This window comes from Paramisgurnus dabryanus, chromosome 24 (assembly GCF_030506205.2).
Source record: "Paramisgurnus dabryanus chromosome 24, PD_genome_1.1, whole genome shotgun sequence".
NCBI classification, from domain to species: Eukaryota; Metazoa; Chordata; class Actinopteri; order Cypriniformes; family Cobitidae; genus Paramisgurnus; species Paramisgurnus dabryanus.
The window spans coordinates 6,875,062-6,899,435 of NC_133360.1; the positions used below are offsets into that span (position 1 = coordinate 6,875,062).

The following is a 24,374-nucleotide window of genomic DNA, read 5'->3' on the forward strand; positions in this document are numbered from 1 at the left end:
CCAAGGATACTCATACAGGTTTTGCAGGTGCAGCAGTATATATACCAAAGTATGAGTATTGTATTAAGAAAAAGAGTAACCAACCATGTGTCAGTATATGCTACAGAACTAGTGGCAATTTTATTGGCCATGCAGTGGATAGAAGAGAAAGGTGTAAATAATACTGTCATTGCATCTGACAGCTTCTCCGCACTTGAAAGTATAAGATAATGCAGGCATTTTTTACGAAATATTCTGCAAGATGTATATTATGAAAGTTAAGGACAAGTCCATACAATTCGTTTGGGTCCCTGCTCATTCTGGTGTGGAGGGAAATGATATGGTGGATATTCTGGATAAACAAACTTTAAGAATAGAACAAATAGATCTACATATTCCATTAAGTAAAGCAGAAGCAAAATTATACATTAAAAAATATATACACAATCAGCTTGGCAGAGATACTGGAACGAACATGAAACAGGAAGACACTTATATAATATACAAGAAACAGTTGATGCTGGGAGAGAGGAGAATAGAAATCGAAGGGAGGGAAATATCATTACACGCCTTAGAATTGGACACTCTGGACTTAACAGTACATTATATAGAATTGAAAAGCACCCAACTAGAGAATGTATACATTGCAATCAGCAAGAGACAGTTGAACAAGTTTAATTTCAATAAGGAGAGATATCGCCTTATTCAATCATTGCAGAAAGTAAAACACCTTGACTTTTCATTATTAGGCAAAACATCAAACAATATATATGAGTATGTTATTAAGTTTATAAAAGAATGTGAATTAAATAAGAGAATATAGAGAAGTTGGTTAAAGTTTTTATTTTATTTATTTATTTTGCCCCATCCCCTATCTTAATCCACACTCCAGTCCAGTCGGTGGCGGTAATGCTCCTAAAAGTTGGTTGCCAACCGCCATTAAAACACTAAAGAAGAAGAAGAAGAAGAAGAAGAAGAAGAAGAAGAAGAAGAAGAAGAAGAAGAAGAAGAAGAAGCTTAGCCATGAATCAGGGCAATGTAATTATTATAATCAGCCAGAAACCATAGAACATGTATTAATAAAGTGTACGAAATATGAAAATGAAAGGTTAAAACTCATTAATAAAGTTAAGAATATGGGTGTCGAAGCATTCAATTTAATAAATCTTTTGAAAGAACAAAAAAAACAAAGTATTATATATGGTTCTTTTATAAAATATATTTAAAAAATAGGATTATTTGATAGAATTTAACCTTTTTTTTTATTTATACTTTTATGTAATATGCCTACCAGTGCTTCACACTCCAGTCCGGTTGGTGGCGGTAAATGCACCATAAGTTGGTATGCCATCCGTCATAAAAAGTCAGAAGAAGAAGAAAAAGAAGAAGCAGCAGCTTAGCTACCACCACAGCTTCCCATTCATTTTACACAAATTTTGTAGTGAAGAGTGAGTTGGCGAATTAATTAGTGAATTACTGATTATTAGTTTGTATTTCTTTCGAAATGGTGAACTCTTGCATGGTACCGGGGTGTTCAGACAAAACAAGGAAATGGCAACAAGTAAGTTTTCATTATGTACCGAAAGATGCGGAGCGTTGCAAACAGTGGCTAAGGGTGATAAACCACCCGATCTATACAGAATACACACCCGCGGAATACCTAAAAACACGTAAGGTTTGCAGCCTCCATTTCAAAAAGGAAGACTTCGAACTCAATGTTTTGGGAATGAAGAGAGTCGCGCTTTTAGACACCGCAATTCCGTCGGTGTTTACTTTCCCAGAAGACGATGTAAAGCCTGAACCATCGGTGTTTAACGTCACATTTCCAGAATACGATGAAACACTTCCAGAATACGATGAAAAGCCTGAACCATCCGGACTTAACGATAGTAGCGCTGAATGCTTTCTCTTGGAGGTAAGAGTCTTTTGCATTAAAGGACATAAAATATGAGTTATATATACGTTGGCTATTTACAAAGTAAGTCTTTCGTCTTTCAATACACACAAAGAAAATAAACATGTGTAATTGCAATACTTCTCTGTGAGACGTATTACTTTTGGCCATGACTGTATATTCATTCTCACATATTTAAGTTCATAAAAAAAGAATCGTTAAAATAATGTTATGTAACGGTAATAATGACCGTTATTTTTTTTTAAATTACGTGATTTCGCGCTTTTTTGCTGAGCACAAGAGATTGCGAATAGAGCGTATGCATTGACGTCACTTTTTCACGTGACCACGCGAGAGCTCGCCCGGTTGAGTGGCAAAACGTGCAACAAAATGGCTGGTTTTCATAGGGGCTGCTGCGAAAATGCCAGTAAAACAGCTTAAATTAAATTTAGTTGGACTTGATAGAAGAGGTGGACAATACTTTGTTACATTAGGCACATTTTCCAAGCATCTGTGCTTTATTAGGATGTTTGTAATGGGACAAATGTTACTTCACTACATTCTAAAGCATATAATCATACTGTGTATTCTTAAAATATTGCATATTAAAATTTATTTAATACCTAATTACTTTAAAATTGTGTACTTTTGCTTGAGTAAAATGTACTTAAATATTAAATGTAAACAAACACGTGTATTTTATGAAATGTAATAGAATAAAAATTATGATAATATGCTTTGTTTTCCAAAGAAAAGCATGGATAAAATACAAATACTTGAAAAATACTTTTAAGTAGAAAGTAAAAACTTTGCTTGATAGTGACCCTAGCAACTTATCAACCCCCCTTGTCAAAAAATCCTATAGGATTTTTAATAAGAATCCTGTACAGGAATCCAATTAGAATTTCTATCATATTTTGGAACCGTTCCATTAGAAAAATCCTATAGGATTCCATTAGAAAAATCTTATAGGATTCCATTAGAAAAATCTTATAGGATTCCATTAGAAAAATCTTATGGGATTCCATTAGAAAATTCTACAGGATTCCATTAGAAAAATCTTATAGGATTCCATTAGAAAAATCTTATAGGATTCCATTAGAAAAATCATATAGGATTCCATTAGAAAAATCTTATAGGATTCCATTAGAAAAATCCTAAAGGATTCCATTACAAAACATCTATGGGATTCCATTACAAAAAATCCTATAGGATTCTATTAGAGGATATTTCTAAAGGATTTTAAGACACAACAAAAATATCCTTTAGGATAATTTGTAGAGGATTTTAATGGGATCCAATTAAATTTTTTGTTTCTTAAAATATGCTTTCCTCTTTTTGATTTTGTACATTGTTGTTACACTGTAAAACCCGAAAAGTTAACTCAACTTAAACCGTTTGAGCAAACCGATTGCCTTAAACCAAACATTAGTATAAAAAATGATGACAGAAAAGGGTAAAATTATTACAGTTTATTAAACAATTGTTTATTTTACAAACATTTTTTTGCTTTTCTGTCCAAATTCACATTAAAACTAATATTAGATTTACACATTCCTTTATGACTTTAATAGACTCAGTTTATTGCACACTTTTAATAAATCGGTGTACTGTTCCTTAACTCAAATGACATTTAAACATTTTTAAGACGTACACATTTCCCATGAAATTTCCAAATTACACAGGGTCACATTTGTCTATGCCAAGCATTGAGAAAAAACAAACATTATTGTTTCACTGATAAAATTGTGGTGTACTCACAGCATAATGAGTAACTGAATAGGTCCACTTGTAGTAACATTTCTTTAGTTTTTGTTGTGTTAATGACAGTTGGTAGATGAAAGTCAGTCAACCTCCTCAATGGTAAAGATCCAAAACTGCTCTAGACACGTTCATACTTACCTGTGAGAAAACACAAAAGTATGAACTAGATAGAAAAGTTCGTCGGAACAAACTTTATGTTGGCTTGAGAAAGCCTAGTCTGAGAGTAGAGTTTGACAACTTAGCATGAAGCTATCATGATTTAAGATAAAGCTAGCATGATTTAACATGAAGCGAACATGATTTAGCATGAAGATAGCATGATTTAGCATGAAGCTAGAAAGAAGCTAGCATAATTTAACATGAGGCTAGCATGATGATAGCATGATTAGCATAAAGCTAGCATTATGCTAGCATGATTAGCATGAAGCTAGCATGATTAGCATGAAGTTAGCATGATGCTAGCATGATTAGCATTAAGCTAGCATGATTAGCATGAAGTTAGCATGATTAGCATGAAGCTAGCATGATTAGCATGATTAGCATGAAGTTAGCATGATTAGCATGAAGCTAGCATGATTAGCATGAAGCTAACATGATGTTAGCATGATTAGCATGAAGCTAGTATGATTAGCATGAAGCTAGCATGATTAGCATGAAGCTAGCATGAAGTTAGCATGATTAGCACGAAGCTAGCATGATGTTAGCATGATTAGCATGAAGCTAGCATGAAGCTAGCATGATTAGCATGAAGCTAGCATGATTAGCATGAAGCTAGCATGATGTTAGCATGATTAGCATGAAGCTAGTATGATTAGCATGATTAGCATGATTAGCATGAAGTTAGCATGAAGCTAGCATGATTAGCATGAAGCTAGCATGATTAGCATGAAGCTAGCATGATGTTAGCATGAAGCTAGCATGATGTTAGCATGATTAGCATGAAGCTAGTATGATTAGCATGAAGCTAGTATGATTAGCATGAAGCTAGCATGATGTTAGCATGATTAGCATGAAGTTAACATGATGTTAGCATGATTAGCATGAAGTTAGCATGATGCTAGCATGATTAGCATGAAGTTAGCATGATGTTAGCATGATTAGCATGAAGCTAGCATGATGCTAGCATGATTAGCATGAAGCTAGCATGAAGCTAGTATGATTAGCATGAAGCTAGCATGATGTTAGCATGATTAGCATGAAGTTAGCATGATGTTAGCATGATTAGCATGAAGTTAGCATGATTAGCATGAAGCTAGCATGAAGCTAGCATGATTAGCATGAAGCTAGCATGATGTTAGCATGAAGCTAACATGATGTTAGCATGATTAGCATGAAGCTAGTATGATTAGCATGAAGCTAGCATGATGTTAGCATGATTAGCATGAAGTTAGAATGATGCTAGCATGATTAGCATGAAGCTGGCATGAAGCTAGCATGATTAGCATGAAGCTAGCATGAAGCTAGCATGATTAGCATGAAGCTAGCATGAAGTTAGCATGATTAGCATGAAGCTAGTATGAAGCTAGCATGATTAGCAGGAAGCTAGCATGAAGCTAACATTTATTGCGTTGCTAGGGTACTAAGTTTGGTTGCTAGGGAGAAAATTGGCATCCCATAATGATCACACTTCAAGCCAGAAGTAAAACGGTCCAACCCCCGTGTCTCTATGATGTTCTGAAGCGGAGATATAAGGCTTTGTTTATTCCGTTGCTAGGGTACTAAGTTTGGTTGCTAGGGAGAAAATTGGTATCCCATAATGATTACACTTCAAGCCACAAGTAAAACGGTCCAACCCCTGTGTCTCTACGATGTTCAGATCCAGAGATATAAGGCTTTGTTTATTATGTTGCTAGGGTCTTCATATTTTGTTGCTAGGGGCGTGGCTTAATACCTCAATAAGAATCCCAAGAGACTGATTGGATGCCTGAGTAAAATGAGCCCACCCCTATGTCTCTATGACACTCTGGTGCAAAGATATCCATCTGGGCTTTTTATAATGGTAGTCTATGGGAGATGTTGCTAGGGTACCCAAAATTGTTGCTAGGGGCGTGGCTTAATAGCTCTGGGGTGATCCTAAGAGACTGATTGGATGCTTGAGTAAAATTAGCCAACCCCCATGTCTCTAAGACACTCTAAAGTGAAGATATTCCATCTGAGACGCTTTTATTCCCTTTTATGGGCATGTTTCCTGCCCCATTATAAGTCAATGGGAAATTTTGGGGGCCCCTTACACCCCAGGGGTACAGCTTACACCCCATTGTGATGTATGTTCTTACAGAGCCTGTCAGCCACCTTAAATGTGGTAAGCCACAAGTTTCTACAAGTTTCTCACTCGCAGCTATGACCCGTCAAAGTTTGTCTCAATGTTAAGTCAATGGAAATTTTGGGGTGTTTCAGCGCCCCGTTTAGGAATTCGGAAGGTCCCATCAGTTAGAAAAGATATAGCAACTCGAGTCAGATCAGACCGAAGGTATGTCCAAAGTTTGATGGCTGTAGCTTGAAAGCTCTAGGACGAGTTAGAGTTAGAAATTTTAGTCTCAGAAGAAAAAGAATAATAAGTTTAAGTGCAACAACAGTATGTTGGCTTTCTCAAGCCAACATAATAAATGTTTCACTAACAGAACTGTGGTATACTAACAACTTAAATAAATGTGGTACCTTTAAAGTTTTTGCGTGTGAATGATGGTTTGTTGAGAACAGTCAGCCAGTCTCCTCAATGGTAAAGATCCAAAATTATGCTGGATGCATTCGTGCTAACCTGGGAGAAAACACACAAATATGAATTACTTTTCCACTTACAGAACTAGGGATGTGCATTTATGTCATTTTTTCATTTCGATTAATCCATAGGTCTAAAGAACGAGTACTCAATTAACTGGGGCGGGGCAATCAAAGGGGCGTACACGTCATGGTGAAAATTAAAATATTTTTATTAAAAACACTGAAATAAAACTTAATTTTGAAGAAACTACGACAGAACAATGAACACATACTAGATTATTAAGGAAATTAAATGGTTTTAACAGAAACCTCTAATAGGAATAGCTGCGTGATGAAGTGAATCTAAAGGGTTAATAAGCACAAACCGCTTTCTATATGACACACTCTAAATAAAGTAAGCCTTTATACAACATAAATTTACATTGTGCATCTATCTGCATAAAATGCTAGACTTCAACTAAGTTTTCAACTAAGTTATGTACAGAAGGTTTAACTCCCATTGTGGATGTGCACCATAAACAGCGCCCTTTTAAACACGTCCAGTCAAAGCACAAGCTTCATAACATTAAGCAGCTTTAAGTCTTTTACTATTGTTTTAGCGATTAGCTGTGGCGTGTCATCGCTTACCTGTTCTCAGTCAAGATATAATGTTAATGCTCGTATGGCTCTCTGGTATCTTTTTACATTGATGTTTAAATATGAGATGATAACCGTCCTCAACCTGTTCTCAGTCAAGATGTAATGTTAATGCTCGTATGGCTCTCTGGTATCTTTTAACATTGATTTTTAAATATGAGATGATAACCCATTGAACTTTTGACGGCGCTGTACTTTTTCACCTGACTGACTGTATTTCTGAAAATCAGGGCATCTTTTTAAACAATAATGCCTCAGTGATGTGAGGTGTGACCGGCTTCACGGGATCGGCGAGTTGCCGCGCATTGCGCGGATCGAGGGGTTGCTGCGTGCACGGCAGGTGCGCGGAATTATCTGTTTGTTTTTGAATCATGCATGGTAATGTTACTGATGTCATACGCCGGTCTGCATAGCTCAACACAATGTCAAACACGCATCTCCAGACCCAGCCTTTACTACCACATGCGCTTGTAATGCTAACCAGACATCCAATGCCGTCATATCCACAATAAATAAATAAATAAAGCCGCATGATCATCGTTTTTGTGATCAATCATCGATGCCACGTTCGAGTACTCGTGCCCATCCCTATACAGAACTGTAGTATACTCACAACATAATAAATGTGGTAATGTTACCTTAAAAGGTTTTATGAGTGAATGGCCATCCGTCAGTCCTTACTGAGAGAAATTCAAACTTGCGCGGGGCACACTTGTGCTAAACAGTAAGAAAACACACACAAATATGAATTAATTTTCAATTGAAAGAACTGTGGTGTACTAAACAATATTAAAAGAACAAATAAATGGGGTAACGTTACCTTTAAAAGTTTTTTATGAGTAAGAATGACCGTTTGGTCGAGAACAGACAGCCAGTCAATAAGTCCTTACTGAGAGAGATTCAAACTTGCACGGGAAATGTTTTTGCTAAACAGTAAGAAAGACATAAATATGAATACATTTTTCACAACTGTGGTGTACTCAAAACATAATAAATGAATGAATAAATGTGGTAACGTTACCTTTAAAAGGTCTTGAATGACCGTTTGGTTGAGAACAGACAGACAGACAGAAAGTCAGTTAAAGTTAGTCCTTACTGAGAAAGAAACACACATAAATATGAATTAATTTTTCACTTACAGAACTGTGGTGTACTCAAAGCACACTAATCTGCTGATAAAAATGAGTGTGAGGTCAAATTGCTGTATCAATGTCGTGTTGTTTCATCGTATGTCCAAAATTACACAAATTACTGTAACCGGGTGAGTATTACAATGTAGAGTCACGACAAACAACATGTTTTTAAAGTTTAAAGATGCTTTAAAGGACAAGTTCGGTATTTTAGACTTAAAGCCCTGTTTTCAGATTGTTTATGGTGAAATAGAATGGTTTTGACTGAAATTTCGACATTTGCGGCTGCCCTGAGAATTTTCGCGTGTTTGTGTTTCAGCTCAGACCTCTACAATGGGTTTAATGGTGCACTGGAACAATCCTTCCTAAAATGCATTAAACTTTCGTTTACAAAGACGTGAAACTCAGCGAGTGGTCAGGGGTGTTCACTGGTATGCTCACACAAAAATCGCTCCAAAAGACGCATTCCAACAGGTTTTATCGTAGTTTTTGCCAACTCCATTGACTTGTATTAGATGTGCTGTGAGGTACGTATTACTCCGCGCCGGGAACTTTGTTTCTATTCATGCAATTGGCAAAGGCGGATTAGCGCCACCACCTGGGCTGGAGTGTCTATTATTCAAGCTCTAAGCGGAAGAATGTACGGGTGTGAGGCGTTTGGAAAAATAGGTCCACAAGTTAACTACGAATGCTAAAACAGCTGTTGGAAAGCATCTTTTGCAGCGATTTTTGTGTGAGCATATCAGTGAACACCCCTGACCACTCGGTGAGTTTCACGTCTTTGTAAACGAAAGTTTAATGCATTTTAGAAGGGATTGTTCCAGTGCACCATTAAACCCACTGTAGAGGTCTGAGCTGAAACACAAACACGCGAAAATTCTCAGGGCAGCCGCAAATGTCGAAATTTCAGTCAAAACCATTTTATTTCACCATAAACAATCTGAAAACAGGGCTTTAAGTCTAAAATACCGAACTTGTCCTTTAAAAAGGTTGAAAAAGTTTGCAGTGCTTACCTGTTAGCTCTTCATATCTGTGTCCTGGCTGTTGCTTACTTATTTGGTTTAATTTATGGTTAATCATTTGCAGTTTTTGAGTTCATATCACAGTTTTTATTAAGTGAAATTTACTTTAAAAAATAATAAGTTTAAAAAACTCATTTCATTTAGTGACTTACACTGTTAGGTTTTACAGTGTATATACATAAAAAATTAAACAAACAAGGCTGAAATAAGAGGTTATGGGCTAAATAACCAAGGAGCACACATACTAATAAAAAGTATATGCTTTGGATAAAGCCGTCCACCTAAAGCATACATGTTTCCACCTGGGTGGTCCACCTGGGGTTACATCATGTGTATATATAATATTTATGCATTTGGAGACGCTTTTAACCAAAGCAACTTAAAGTTCATTACAAGCTGCTTATTATTTGTATCAGTATTTGTGTTCCCTGGGTTCAAACCCACGATGACCTTTTGCATTGCAAACGCAATGCTCTACCACGGAGTTATACATGAACAGCTCTAAGGCTCTAGAAGCAGAAAGGGTAGTCATGTTGTTTTTTGTGTTAATAAGAAAACAATTAAAACCCAGCAAAACCATACTTTGTAATTATGCTGTGTTTGAACAAAACTATTTCTTACCTTTTTTGAATAGAGTATTAGTGACCATTTGTTTACGCACTGATAACAGGTAAAACATAACAGACACAGTGACAAATGCTTATAACTGTAATTATTTTATTACATAATGTAATCATATTATATTTGTTACTTTCAAAAGGTAAAAAAATCTATATTACATTACCGTGAAATATCTTTTAATGCAAAGCAGTAATTTTCACAAACAATGACTGTGGTGCCTTTTTGACATCTTAAGGGCGATTTATAGTCGTGCGTAGGTGCTACGCCGTAGCTACGGCGTAGGCTATCCGTAGCCTGTGCGTAGCTCTGCGTAGCCTGACGCGCACCTCACAAAATTCCTAACAGCGCGTCGGACCTACGCGGACCGCAAGCTCTGTGATTGGTCCACCAGAACCCCTCCCGTCAGGTAAAAAAAACTGTGTCATAGGTATTTCCGTTTGAGACGGTGAAAACAAAGATGAGCCAAGTTGAGGAGTGATTTAACTAAAACTGCAACATAAGTCGCTGTTTATTTACTTACATCATTGCTGGTCTTCTCAAATTATACACAACAAGTTGCTATTTTTTCTTCGTTTGTGGGTTAACTTGCTTAGCTTCTTCTTCTGTGACGACTTCTGCTGCTACTGTGGTTACACGCGTGATTACTGCCAACCAGCGGTTTCGCGTGTCTTTGCACGTCGACGCGGACGGCGACGCACAAGTATAAATGAAAACCGACGCGGAACCTACGCCGTAGGACCTACGCACGACTATAAATCGCCCTTCACATTCATCTGCACATTTCTGGGAGATGGTCTTCCACTAAGTTCCATATGGAATTCATTTTTGAGGTAGCCTATAAAATAAAGAAATAGAAAACATATTTTAACAAACCAAAATTAATAAATAATGTCATTAGTTGTAAATTCTGTTCATAGTCTAAATTTAGAGATTTGAGAAAGTAGAATTGTTTTAGAAAAAACAGATCTGTGGACATACATAGTAATATACTTTAAGTAGGTTGGTTTCTACACAATTTGAGACCTTTAATGGCTGATTGTTTGAATTGCATGAAATAACCAAGAAAACTCTCTTCTTACAATGTAGTGAGCAGATCGCACGAAGTGTCAGTGTTGTAAAAATGAAGTGTTAACTGTTATTCTTATCAACTGAAGATTTAAAGTTACCACATTTACACCATTAGTACTTTATACACTAGATTTACATTAGAGAACAACAAGCTGACGTGCTGAGCCACGCGCTGACTGGTGTTTGTTCATTCATGTGTTCACATAAAGTATGACTTTTCTTTCCCATGCACGGAGAAAAGACAGTAACATTAGACATAACTGCGGTGTCCATAATAGTTTACCATGGTTCTCTCTTATAATAATAATATAACAATTGTAAAACTTTGTTTGTAACGTTAGTTACCTCTATTCTGGTTAAAAAGGCGAGTTCAGTTTAAGAAAAGTGACGCAAGCTCTTTGACGTGCAGCAAAGCTGTTATGAACTAACATCAACAAAAAAGGTCGATAACTTATCATTAGTTACAACAAACATTTAATGCCTATCCAGTTTTGTCGTTTTATCACATGAATTTGCGTATTTTGCACGGATACTCACTCTCTCGCTTCATTCATAACGGTTAAAGGGGAATTCCGCCTTGAAATGATCCTAGGGTTAATAACAAACGTGTACCGAGTTCGACCGTTCACTCGAGTTTGTTTTCATGCTAGTCTAACGTGACCAGTGTTATTGCTAAATGCAAATTAGCATGTTATGGTAGCCTTCGGGGCATCGGTGCATTAAAATCGAAATTGCTATGTCTATACTACTAATAATGCTCAAAATAACATCACACTTACACTGTAGCACAATGAGGGTCTCTATATGTAAACCGAAGCATTGAGAACTTTGCAAGTGTACAGGCAGTTTATTAAAAAGGAACACTTACCGTTCACGTCTGGATCAAATATCCATGCGGGCGCCATCTTGGGAAAACTGAACTCTCGCGTGAAACGTTGTTGCCCGGTGTCATGAGCAATCCAGTCCCCCCGAGCAATTCGGTCTCCCCTAGGACCCCGATTGGTATCTAGCACTAATGCCTGCTCAAAAATGTGTCATTGCAATATCTCGTTTGCATACGCGGCTAGCAAGCTAATTATGTTGTACAAAATAGAAACATTACATTTTTAAAAAATAAAAGTTAACTAAAAACAATATAATAAACTAATATTCATGTTGCAGACACGTCAGTAGCCTACTTTTGTGTCATCATCTGCTTTACAAAAACAATACTTTTATTTTTTGTAAATTATTAACATACCTTACGGAATATATATTTTTAATAGCAAAAGTGTAGTAATCATGGCTTATAATTATAATTTAAATGTGTGATTCAACTATGTAGTAATCATGTTTTGTTTAAGTAATTAATGAGTAAGTAATTGTATAAGTAGACAGTAAAAAGTGGAAATGGTACAGTATAATAATCTAAATAATAAAATGACACAAGCAATGTGTAGATCTCCCACCTATAGCCTCATTTATATACTACTATATGAAACATATCATTTAAAAGACATCAATTGTAATTTGAACAACGTTCTAACTACATAAATCATAACGCGATTTTGTAGGAATTGTAATAAGGCGCTAAGAAAACTACCCATGAGGAGTTTTTCAGCCAATGGAGTCGCGCGGGGTCCTAGGGGAGACCGAATTGCCCGTGGGGACCAAATTGCTCAGGACACCTGAACAGGCGTTGTGCACGTGATATGTGAATGCATCAGAAGCCGAGAGAAATGAAGGTGTGCGCCAGTACAGCAGGTGGCGGTATGCATCTTTACAGTGGGTTTGAAATCCGCCGGTAAACCCACAAAAGAAGAAGGAAGCCGTGCATAGTGAAGAGAAGAAAATGGTTCGTGTTTGCGCTTTTCCCGGCTGCGGTAAGAAAATGAAGCACTATAATCCGGAAAGTTTTCACAGACTTCCACTGCAGCACAACGATACATTGAAGCAGTGGCTGGTCATATTACACATAGATGTCGAAACACCGGTAAAACTGCTGCGAGAGAAGGACTACCGTGTCTGCAGTAACCATTTCAAAAAGGACGACTTCGTCGTAACCAGAAGAACCTCCAATCCTCCCAGCAGACATCGCCTCAAGAAAAGTGCTGTACCGAGAGCCGAGAGACCTGTTGCTGATCATGTGAAGGAGGTAATGTGTGAATTTGTTTGGTCATAGATCCACTACACCGTAGTTGTATAAGATACTTTTTACAGTGAAGCTGTATGTATACCTTCATTAAAACTGTACATTTAGTTGATTTCCTCTGCATAAATAATATGTGTGTGTGTGTGTGTGTGTGTGTGTGTGTGTGTGTGTGTGTGTGTGTGTGTGTGTGTGTGTGTGTGTGTGTGTGTGTGTGTGTGTGTATCTATATATATATATGTGTGTGTGTGTGTGTGTGTGTATCTATATATATATGTGTGTGTGTGTGTGTGTGTGTGTGTGTGTATCTATATATATATATATGTGTGTGTGTGTGTGTGTGTGTGTGTGTGTATCTATATATATGTGTGTGTGTGTGTGTGTGTGTGTGTGTGTGTGTGTGTGTGTGTGTGTGTGTGTATGTGTATATCTATATGTGTGTGTGTGTGTGTGTGTGTGTATATATATATCTATATATGTATGTGTGTGTATATATCTAAGGAATAATTGACGACGGGCCATTGAATTATAAGAAAATAATGCACACCCGCAGGTGTGCATTATTTTCAAATAATTCAAAGGACCGGAGTCAATTATTCCTCTTATACCACGGTTACCAGAATCATTTGCATTTAGCAATAACACTGGTCACGTTAGACTAGCATGAAAACAAACTCGAGTGAACGGTCGAACTCGGTACACGTTTGTTATTAACCCTAGGATCATTTCAAGGCGGAATTCCCCTTTAAGAATGTTGCTGGGTAACGGGAACAACAACAGTAGCTTATAATGAGAAATTATATTTTACACACGCTTAACGTACATTTCTAGACTGTGCAAAATATTGAAAAAATAGTAAAACTTAGCCACTTACCAGTTGTTTGTGCTCATCAGAGTTTCCATTCAGACGAACTGAGTTGTGGCTAGAAGGGATACTAGCCGGCTTACAGCTGTGTCCAAAATCTCGTGAGCTCTCGCCGAACGAGCGCTGTTTTCAGCTAAACCCAACATCTCGCGAGATTTGGTCGTAGCTGTACTTCATCTAGCCAGAACCCTCAAACTGCTGAAGTTTTTGAACAGGACAAAGGATGCCTATGCCCAATGTTAATGACTACAAAGTTTGATAGGGAAGTGTAGACATTTTATGTATAAATATACAAATTATTTTATTTGTATTTTATTATGATTACTTGAGAAAGACACAATTTATTGTTGCTGTTGTTGTTATTATTATTATTTATTACTGGTGCTCTTTGCAGTTAACTACATGTGTGATTTCTTATATAATAGAAATCTAATAAGTCAAATATGATCCTATAGGTGAAAATGAAATTTCGATAGGGTGTATAACAATGTCAAACAGGATTCTAAAGGATACACTGAAAATCCACTAAAATAAATCTGAATTTCCAATAGGATTGTATAATCCTTTAGAATCATACAGGACAAATTAAAATCCATTAAAATAAAGCTGAATGCCCAAAAGGATTTTAAGAATCCTTTAGAATCCTACAAGACAAAGTTAAAATCCACTAAAATATATCTAAATGTCCAATAGGATTTTAAGAATCCTTTAGAATCCTACAAGACAAAGTTAAAATCCACTAAAATATATCTGAATGTCTAATAGGATTTTGAGAATCCTTTAGAATTCTACAAGACAAAGTTAAAATCCACTAAAATATATCTGAATGTCCAATAGGATTTTGAGAATCCTTTAGAATTTTACAAGACAAAGTTAAAATCCACTAAAATATATCTGAATGTCTAATAGGATTTTGAGAATCCTTTAGAATCCTAAAAGACAAAGTTAAAATCCACTAAAATATATCTGAATGTCCAATAGGATTTTAAGAATCCTTTAGAATCCTACAAGATTCTATGAAATTCTAATAGGATTTTTTGACAAGGGCCACCTGTTGTCTGTTGGCATGAACGATCAATTTACTTCTCCTTTCGGTGTTTTTTGGCAGTCTGTAAAACGATAGCTCCGAATTCTTGTTAATCTGTTAGTACAGTCTATCGCACAACAGCTTTTTCCCATTTCGACGCGTTTTCACTGTGTTTTCACCGATGTAACGCTGTACTCAAATTAGTGATGGGTCGTTCGCGAATGAGTCGGCTTGAGCCGGCTCTTGTAGGTGAACGACGGGAGCCGGCTCGCATATCTGAAGAGCCGACTCATATAGCCTATAGAAATTAAACCATTATGTTATAATGAAATAATGAATGAATTTTTTTTTTAAACAATTGACTAATTCAAAGAACAAAAAAAAATTTATATAAGGTGTAAAGGCGCACACATTCGTTTCGACGGTCTGATCAGCCGCACGTTCAATTCCTGTCAATCATACACGAGGTGTCAACCAATTATACGGCATGAGGGAGGGGCTGAGCCGTCACACTTACACAAACTCGGAGGAGAGGAGACAGGAGAGGAAAAACAACTGAAAACAAAACAAAAGCAGGAAAATGAGTCGAAAGCACAGCAGCATTTGGAATCATTTTAATGATGTAGACAATGTTAAAGCACAGTGTAGAATTTGCCTAAACAAAATCTCATATAAAACCGGTTCTACGCACAACCTACACCGGCATATGCGAACTGTGCACCCAACTGTGAAGCTAGCGGAGCTTCGAGAAACTAGCGGTCCCGTTAGTGATGGTGGAACGACTGGAGCCAGCACCTCACGTGGTGATGTATCCACTCCGCGACCCACAGCAACGCAGTCTTCTATAAAGGACCAGTTTATGCAAAAGTCAATGTCTGTAGCAAAACAAGGTCAAATTGATATTGCATTGGCTAAAATGTTTGCCACTGATTTCCAGCCATTTTCGATCGTGGAAGACAGAGGTTTTAGAAATTATAGCAGTAGTCTAAATCCAATGTACACAATTCCAAGCAGGAAAGTAATTTCAAATTCACTTATTCCACAACTGTATGAGAGCACAAGGGCTTCATTGCAGGAAAGAGTCAAAAATACTACTGCAGTTTGCCTTACCACTGACTGCTGGACGTCAAAGATGACCACTAATTACATGTCAGTTACATGTCACTTTATTGAAGATTTTTCAATGTCTAGCTGTCTTCTAGATTGTTTTGAGTTCAGTGACAGACACACCTCAGAGAACTTGGCAGAAGAATTGTTGAGAGTGGCAAGAGAATGGCATATAGATGGAAAAGTTGTCTGTTGTGTTACTGACAATGCAGCCAACATTACCAAAGCTGTGAAAATATTAAAGTGGACCCATCATCCATGTCTTGCCCACACAATCAACCTGATTGTAAGAGATGCTCTGAAGGTGATGAAGCCCATAGAATGGAATATAATCAGAAACCGCTGCACTCGACCCCAGGTTTAAGAAGTTAGCCTTCAGTGATGCCAGAGCGATTGACGAGGCTCTTCAAAGAATCACCTCAGCAGCAGGGAGGGACAGCCCCAGCAGTCAGCTGGCTCAGACACCAGGGCAACAGGAAGCAGAGAGAGCAGGAGCAACAGCAGTAGTGCCACAAGCGTCTGCTGTTTGGATGCTGTTTGATGAGAGAGCAACTGGGAATGCAGCACGAAGGAATCCCTCAGCAGATGCCATAATGGAGGTCCGATCCTATTTGGAGGAGCCCCTCCTCCAAAGATCTGAAGATCCTCTGAGCTGGTGGAAGAACAAGGCCTCTATCTACCCACGGCTTACTAAAGTCATGACAGAGAGACTCTGCATAGTGGCCACATCTGTTCCCTCTGAGAGGGTCTTCTCGAAAACAGGACAAATTATTACTGAGAGAAGAAACCGCATCAGCCCCTCGAAAGTAAGGCAACTTGCATTTCTGAATGCAAATATCTCATAAAAGAAAAATATGATCAGCATTGTGTGTGTGTGTGTTCATGCTAGTTATACAAAACATAACTAGCGAGGAATTTCATGCTGGTTATAACATGCCAATGAAGAAGAGAGAAAAAGAGGGACCAGTTTAATCCTTTCAGTTATTTATTTTTCTTTAATATGGGTTCTATTATGTTGTTCAGATTCAGATTGTATTTTAATGTTGTTTCTATACATTAAAAGGTTGTAATTTAAATGCAAATGTTTAATAGTATTCTTTTTTCATAACAAATCAATACATGTTTAAAGAAATTGTAAAACATTGTGACTATAATTTCATTTAATAATTCAAATAGAACTGTTTTCACACCTATCATAGTCAAAACGTTATTATTTTTTAAAGAGCCGTTTGTGAGCCAAAAGAGCCGGCTCTTTTAAGTGAGCCGAGTCAAACGAGCCAGCTCATGAAAAAGAGCCGGAATGCCCATCACTAACTCAAATGCTGCCGCTCTGTCTTTTGCCACTCAGTGGGCGTAACCGCAGTCCCTCTCGCCGACAGTGATGTCATGTGCATACCCTTTATACTCGTGAAGAGGGCGGGGTAAGCGCATTCAGAGGAGCACGTGCACACTAAAAGAATAATGGGTTGGATTATGCTTTCACTTCATTTCCTAAAAAAAAAAAAAAAACATTAAAAAACGTTCTGTCTATTTTATGTATTTTAAGTTATTTTAGGTAATTAAAAAAAGAACCACCCTGTAACGTATTTAATGGTTGCAAAAAATATCCCAAAAGAATGTTATTATTTGGTTCCCCTTTAAAAAAAAACAAAAGATTCCTGACCTATGATCTAAAAAAATCCTCAACTGAATGTAAATGTGTAAAATCAAGCTTTATTTTTAGCACAGCTACTACAATACGATTAATTACTTATATAGATTATTTAGTGAGTCAGTTGCGTGTTGATTCAGCTGATATTAGTTTTAATCTTACTGCGTGTGTGTGTTGTGTTTTTAGGATATGGGTTTCGATTGTTGTGAAACTACAGTGTATGTGACTGATGAGAGCTCCACAGAAAGTCTGGATTCAGTGGGCGATGAGACCGAAGAAGATGAGACTGAACAAGATGAGACCGAAGAAGATGAGACTGAACAAGATGAGACCGAACAAGATGAGACCAAACCACAGCCACTGCCGGACAAACATCTCTCTGAACCGGACACAGATCTCAGCCTCAATTTACTCTGTTACACCGATTCAGACAGTGATCAGGATGATGAATCTTCTAAACAAACCGCCACAGAGACTCATGATATCGCCTGTAACACGGAAGAACAGCAGCTGATCCTGCAGACCACACTGAAGACGTGTTCAGTCAAACTGGAGGACTGCAGGAACCAGATAGAGATAAAAACAGAAACCACAGAAGAGGAAGATGACACTGAGGATGAAGACGATGAAGAAAAAGATAAGAAGAAGCGTTATAATGACGACGATGATGACTTCCTTCCTTCGGATGAGTCTAATGATGACGATGGTGATCACAGTATTCCTTCAGGTATGTCTGTTTTTTATTCTTTCTTGACATTGGTGTAAATTCCTGTTTCGGGAATTTTAAAAAGGTCAGATTTATTGCAGGCCTCTGAAGCGGGAAGTTTGTTTATTTGCACTTGAATGCAGAAATGGGTCGTATTTTATTTCTGATAACAAGCAAAATAAACAACAAGATTACCTTAGTCGACAGACCAGGGGTCTCATTTATAAAACTGTGCAGTTTGTGTAAATTTAAGTAAAACACAAATTTTCAATGCTGTTGTGTTTCTTTCAGATGAGATCAATGAAACTTCTGATGAAGAGAAACCACACAAGTGTCGGTATTGTAAGAAGAAATATCCCAATGAATGGACGCTTGAGAAACATATGCGTATACACAGCAAAAAGAAACCGTATCAATGCAGCGTATGTGGGAAAACCTTTAAGCTTTTAGATTATGTAATAATACATGAAAAAATACACAGTGAGGAGAAACCCTTTCCATGTTCACACTGCGATAAAAGTTTTACTAATCAACATAGTCTAAAACTACATAATAGAGTTCACACTGGAGAGAAACCGTACCTGTGCCAACACTGTGGGAAGAGCTTTGCAAAACAACAGAATCTTAAATTTCATCAGAGAGTTCACACCAAAGAAAAACCTTATCACTGCTCTCAATGTGGACAGAGCTTTGCGCGTCCCCAGACCTATAGGATTCATCTGAAAGTTCACCTTGGAGTTAAACCTTATCCGTGTAATATTTGTGGGAAGAGTTTCACTCGACAGGACAATTTGGTGACACATCAGAGAATTCATACGGGAGAAAAACCTTACAAGTGCACCCAGTGTGATATGGGATTTACACAAGCAGTTCTCCTGAGACTTCATCAGAAAAAACATACTGCAGGAAAACTTTAACATCTGTAGAGATATTCAGTCATGTAGGACATTTTCAGACTCATCATGCTAAAGAAAAACTGAAAAATGCCACAAAAATGGTTACAAACGTAGAAGACTTGGTTACAAACTCTACATTTCTGGTTCTGTGACTTTTATGATGTGAGTTTTCTATTTTCAGCATGTATGTGTATATATTTTTATACAATATACAATGTACATTATAAATACATTTTGTTTTTGGTTCACATGGAAAGTTTTCTTTACAGAAATTGAGCGTAAAGTAAAGAAACAAATGTTCTGGGAATAGTACTATATTCTCGGTTGTAAATAGTTCATGTTGTGTTGTTTATCATTCCTCTAACTAAAAAAACCTCAAACACATCATTTAATATGATGAAGAGGGTTCATAATAAATATATTTGATTTAAATTCTGTATCTGTGCTTATTTTTATCATCTTATTTATAATAATATAAAAGCAACAGAATTAAGATTTAATATAGAGTTTTTTTGGTTGGGTTTCACCTCCGTTCCGGTAGGGGGCGCAATGCACATTTTTCTCTTCTGTCTGCACGCGTAGCGGTTTGAGCAGACTCGGCGAAATATCAGTCAGGTAGTACTAACTTAGTAGTAGTAGAAATATAGCTTGTGAATAATAATGGTGATTACGTGCATTGTAAAGGGTTGTGAAAACAAGCAGAAAGTTTATAGCGCCGTCATGTTTCACAGAATTCCAAATAACCACAAACGGCGGAAAGCATGGCTTGCTGCTTTAAACATGGATCCGACGACGACTTCAGAAGTAATTATGAAGAATTGTCGTGTTTGCTCCGAACATTTTACCCAGGATGACTATACCTCAACGGGACTACGCCTAAAAGATACTGCGATACCAACGATCTTCAAATCACAAACAGATCAAACTGTATCATCACCCGATGCTGTAAGTGTCCTTGCGCATTATTTTTGCTTGGTCTGCACGAATAACAACCTCAGTGCGAATCTGAAACAGATTTGTTTGCATGACGACTGTGTTTAGAGATTCAAATTAAGTACAACACTGTGTGCACAAGTCCGCAATGTAACGTTACATGTCACTGACAACATAATCTGATTTCTTTATGGGGGGGCGTTTACCCCAAAATGACAGGGTGGACAGCAGTTTTAGGCACGCGTGAAAAATGCTTAATATTATTATGAAAAATGAATATAAATTATACAAATGACTTGAGGACAATAAGAAAAATCAAAGTTTTTGAATTTTGTCTTTTATTAACGGCGAAATTTAACCGCAAACTACACAACAAGCGCACGAGTGCCAGTACCTAACCATCCTTGTGCAGCTGGTAAAAATAGCCGAGGCTTACCGGAAGTGCCACGAATAGCTGTCACAAAAAGTGTCAGCTGCTTTAAAAAGTTACTGGCAGTGACCGGAAGTGCCACGACTAGCTGACACAAATGAGACAGCTGCCGGAAGTGCCACCACCAGCTGCCACTGCCGTGATTTGAGCTTGGCCCTACTGGAGGGTGAAACGCTGAAGATTAGGCTGTTAATAAATGATGGTAGTGCTTTATTTTGTGCACTTTTTGTCTCTATTGTGTCAATTGTATAATGACAACTTTTCAAAAACCCCAAAGCTCAAAATTGATCACATGACTAGACATAGCAGACATTCCCATTTACAAAGAAACCTGGATTGTCCGTTGAGGATTGAGAAACGGCCACATGTAAATATGTTAAACGAAGTGTTTTGTTTACCAGCTGAATGCATGGTCAGAAAGTAAAAGTTATTTAGTGGCTCAGTTGTGTGTTGATCAGCTGATAACATTTATAACCTTCCTGTGTTTGTGTGTGTTGTTAGCATGTGGAGTTTTGTGAATCTTCAGTGTATGTGATTGATGGGAGCTCCTCAGAAAGTCTGGATTCAGTGAGCACCGAACAAGATCAACCCTTGATGGACAAACATCTCTCTGAAGAGACAGCCGGTCCCACACAGGAATCAGAGCTCAGTCTTACTTTACTCTGTTATAGTGAGTCAGACACTGATCAGGAGGATGAATTTTCCGAACAAACAGGCACAGGGTCTCAGGTTATTGTCTATAACGGTGAAGAACAACAGGAGATCCTGCAGACTACAGTGAAGACGTCTTCAGTCATACTGGAGGACGGCAGGAACCTGATTGAGATGAAAACAGAAACCACAGAAGAGGAAGATGACACTAATGATGATGAACAAGATGATGATGAAGAAGAAGATGAGCATTATGGTGACGATGATGATGATTTTGTTCCTTTCGATGAGCCTTTAGATGACGACGATGATCACTGTATTCCTTCAGGTATGTTTCTTTTTATTCTTTCTTGGCATTGGTGTAAATTCCTGTTTTGGTAAAGAGAATTAAATGGCACTGTCAATTATTTCAATCCTCGGAAGGGGGGGCCTCTGTTAATTGACACTGGAATTTCAAGCTTGAAAATTAAAGCTTAAATTAAGGGGATAGTTCACCCAAAAATAAAAATAATGTCATTAATGACTCACCCTCACGTCGTTCCAAACTCGTAAGACTTCCGTTCATCTTCAGAACACAGTTTAAGATGTTTTAGTTTTAGTCCGAGACCCTTCAATAAAAATCTACTTTTTTTAACTTACAGTGTGCATCTTCCTCAGACTGTAAACGAAGCCCAACAGCTGGGGCGCACCAGATAACACGTCAGCCGCGTCGTACGTCATCCGCGTCAAGAGAAGACAATGCTGATTAAAGTCGTAATTTTTGTTATTTTTGGACCAAAATGTATTTTCAATGCTTCAACACATTCTAACTGACCCACTAATGTCACATGGACTACTTTGATGATATTTTTATTACATGGACACTATACTGTACATAGATTTTCGATGAAGTGTCAACAAGCCCTCGGACTAAATATAAAACATCTTAAACTGTCTTCCGAAGATTAACAAAGGTCTTACAAGTTTGGAACGACGCGATGGTGAGTCATTAATGACACTATTTTAATTTTTGGGTGAACTATCCCTTTAATTTATTTGTCAGTTCACGACTAAATCAAAATTGACCACCACCACAAATAGATGTTTGCACGTCGCGATTATCACTCAGTCTCTCAAGAAAACGCAATTATGCGATCGCACGATTTAACGCATAATCAGCCAAAGTCTGCATATTTTCTCACATATGGCGCACTTTCGCAGCATAAATAGCAGATTTTCGTCTGCAAAATATGCGGGGCTTGCATGATTTCATAATCCCCGCATTTTCGTAGCAAAAATCACATATATCTTAGCAGAAAGTTGAAAAATGTTGCATTTACCTCACACAAGGGCAGCTATGTCCCCTGTTGCCATGGGAACGTTATGAAGTGACGTAAACATCATTGAAAAGCTGCAAAAGCTGAAAACAGTTTTTGCCAGTTCCCAGTAGTTTTTGCCAGTTCCCGCAGTTTTTGCCAGTTCCCGCAGTTTTTGCCATCAACAATCACAAAAAATCAAGCGCTTTTCATGAAGGACTTATCACTCAGTCGACGCACTTTGCTAAGTTGAAAAATACCATGCATACATGCAGAGGTTAACGTCACAGATGTGCCGGCACAATTCTCTCAGACCAATTGAACGGAGGTGGTACTAAAAAAAGTATTGGGTACTACGTACTGTACCCAGTGAAATGGCCCCAAAGTAAGCTAACCCAACCTGTGGGGTAGTGTGCAATGGAAAAGAGACATTAGTCGACAGACCTGAAAATATTTAATAGGCGTGTTTACTGAAAAATAATGCACACCCCAATCAGAATGAAGCATTCAGCACCCCCATGGTATCAAATCACATTTCATATTAGCAAAGCTTAATAAAACACTTTTAAAGGACTGACAAACTATTTTCTGTCTTGTGAATGTGGAAAATGATACACAATTACCTTCTCGCTTGTTTGAAGTTTGTTTAACATTTTTATTGCTGTTGTGTTTCTTTCAGATGAGATCAATGAATCTTCTGATGAAGAAAAAACGCACAAGTGTCCATACTGCAAGAAGACATTTTCTGATGCATTGAAGCTTAAGTCACATGTGCGTTCACACACCAAAGAGAAACCGTTTCAATGCAGCGTATGTGGAAAAACCTTTAAGCTTTTAGGTTACTTGAGACAACACGAAAAAACACACGTTGAGGAGAAACCCTTTAAATGTTCACACTGCGATAAACGTTTTTGTAATAAACCCAGTCTAACGCGACATAACAGAGTTCACACCGGAGAGAAACCCTACCTCTGCCAACACTGCGGGAAGAGCTTCTCCAACTCCAGGGGGTTTACAGATCATATGAGAGTTCACACCGGAGAAAAACCTTATCATTGCTCTCTATGTGGAAAGAATTTTGCGCGTCCCCAAGCCTTTAAGCTTCATCAACGAGCTCACACTGGAGTAAAACCTTATCAGTGTAGTTTTTGTGGAAAGAGTTTCACTCGACAGGACAATTTGGCGACACATCAGAGAATTCATACGGGAGAAAAACCTTACAAGTGCACTCAGTGTGATTTGGGATTTACACAAGCGGTTCTCCTGAGACTCCATCAGAAAAAACATCATGGAGGGAAATCTTAACATCTGTAGAGATATTCAGTCATGTAGGACATTTAAAAGACTCATCATGCTGAAGAACAGACTGAAAATGACAAACAGTTACAAACACTATTTTACATTAAAAGAAGACATTGTATTTTCTGTACTGTATTGAATGTAATAGCAGATTTATTTGCATTCAAATAAAACTATTTGCTGTGAGATCTTTCTACATTTTTGTTTTTGTGACATTTATGTTGTGATATTGGTATTTTCTGTATGTTTATTAATGTATGCGTATATATTTTTATACATATACATTATAAATACATTTTTGGATCACCACAAAACTTTATCTGTATATTCAGAAAGAAACTAATGCTCTGGGAACGTCCCTAACTTTATTCTCGATTGTAAATAGTTAATGTTGTGTTGTTATCTATAATTCCTCTTACTAAAAATGTCAAACGCGTCATTTAATTTAATAAAAAAAATAATTACCTCAATAATAATAATTTAGAAGCAATATAATTAAGATTTTAATATTTTAAGATTTGTTTCTTCCGTTCCTCCTCATAGGATTTACT

The 24,374-nt window shown here is 37.4% G+C and overlaps 1 protein-coding gene and 1 long non-coding RNA gene across 2 annotated transcripts; one reads left to right on the forward strand and one right to left on the reverse strand.

Moving 5' to 3' along the window:
* The first annotated feature begins 1,328 nt into the window (after positions 1-1,328).
* On the forward strand, positions 1,329-24,002 carry LOC135723800 (uncharacterized). The gene is made up of 6 exons (XM_065244448.2): positions 1,329-1,894; positions 17,800-18,340; positions 18,611-19,234; positions 19,874-20,160; positions 21,080-21,557; positions 23,204-24,002. The coding sequence occupies exons 1-6, from the start codon at positions 1,484-1,486 to the stop codon at positions 23,827-23,829; spliced, it is 2,967 nt and encodes a 988-aa protein (XP_065100520.2). The 5' UTR covers positions 1,329-1,483; the 3' UTR covers positions 23,830-24,002.
* Positions 2,716-8,351, reverse strand: LOC135723862 (uncharacterized). Its single transcript, XR_010523551.2, has 5 exons — positions 8,016-8,351; positions 7,815-7,920; positions 7,633-7,711; positions 6,296-6,395; positions 2,716-3,775 (listed from the first exon to the last, which is right to left on the reverse strand). It is a non-coding gene; the product is annotated as an uncharacterized lncRNA (long non-coding RNA).
* Positions 24,003-24,374: the final 372 nt, after the last annotated feature.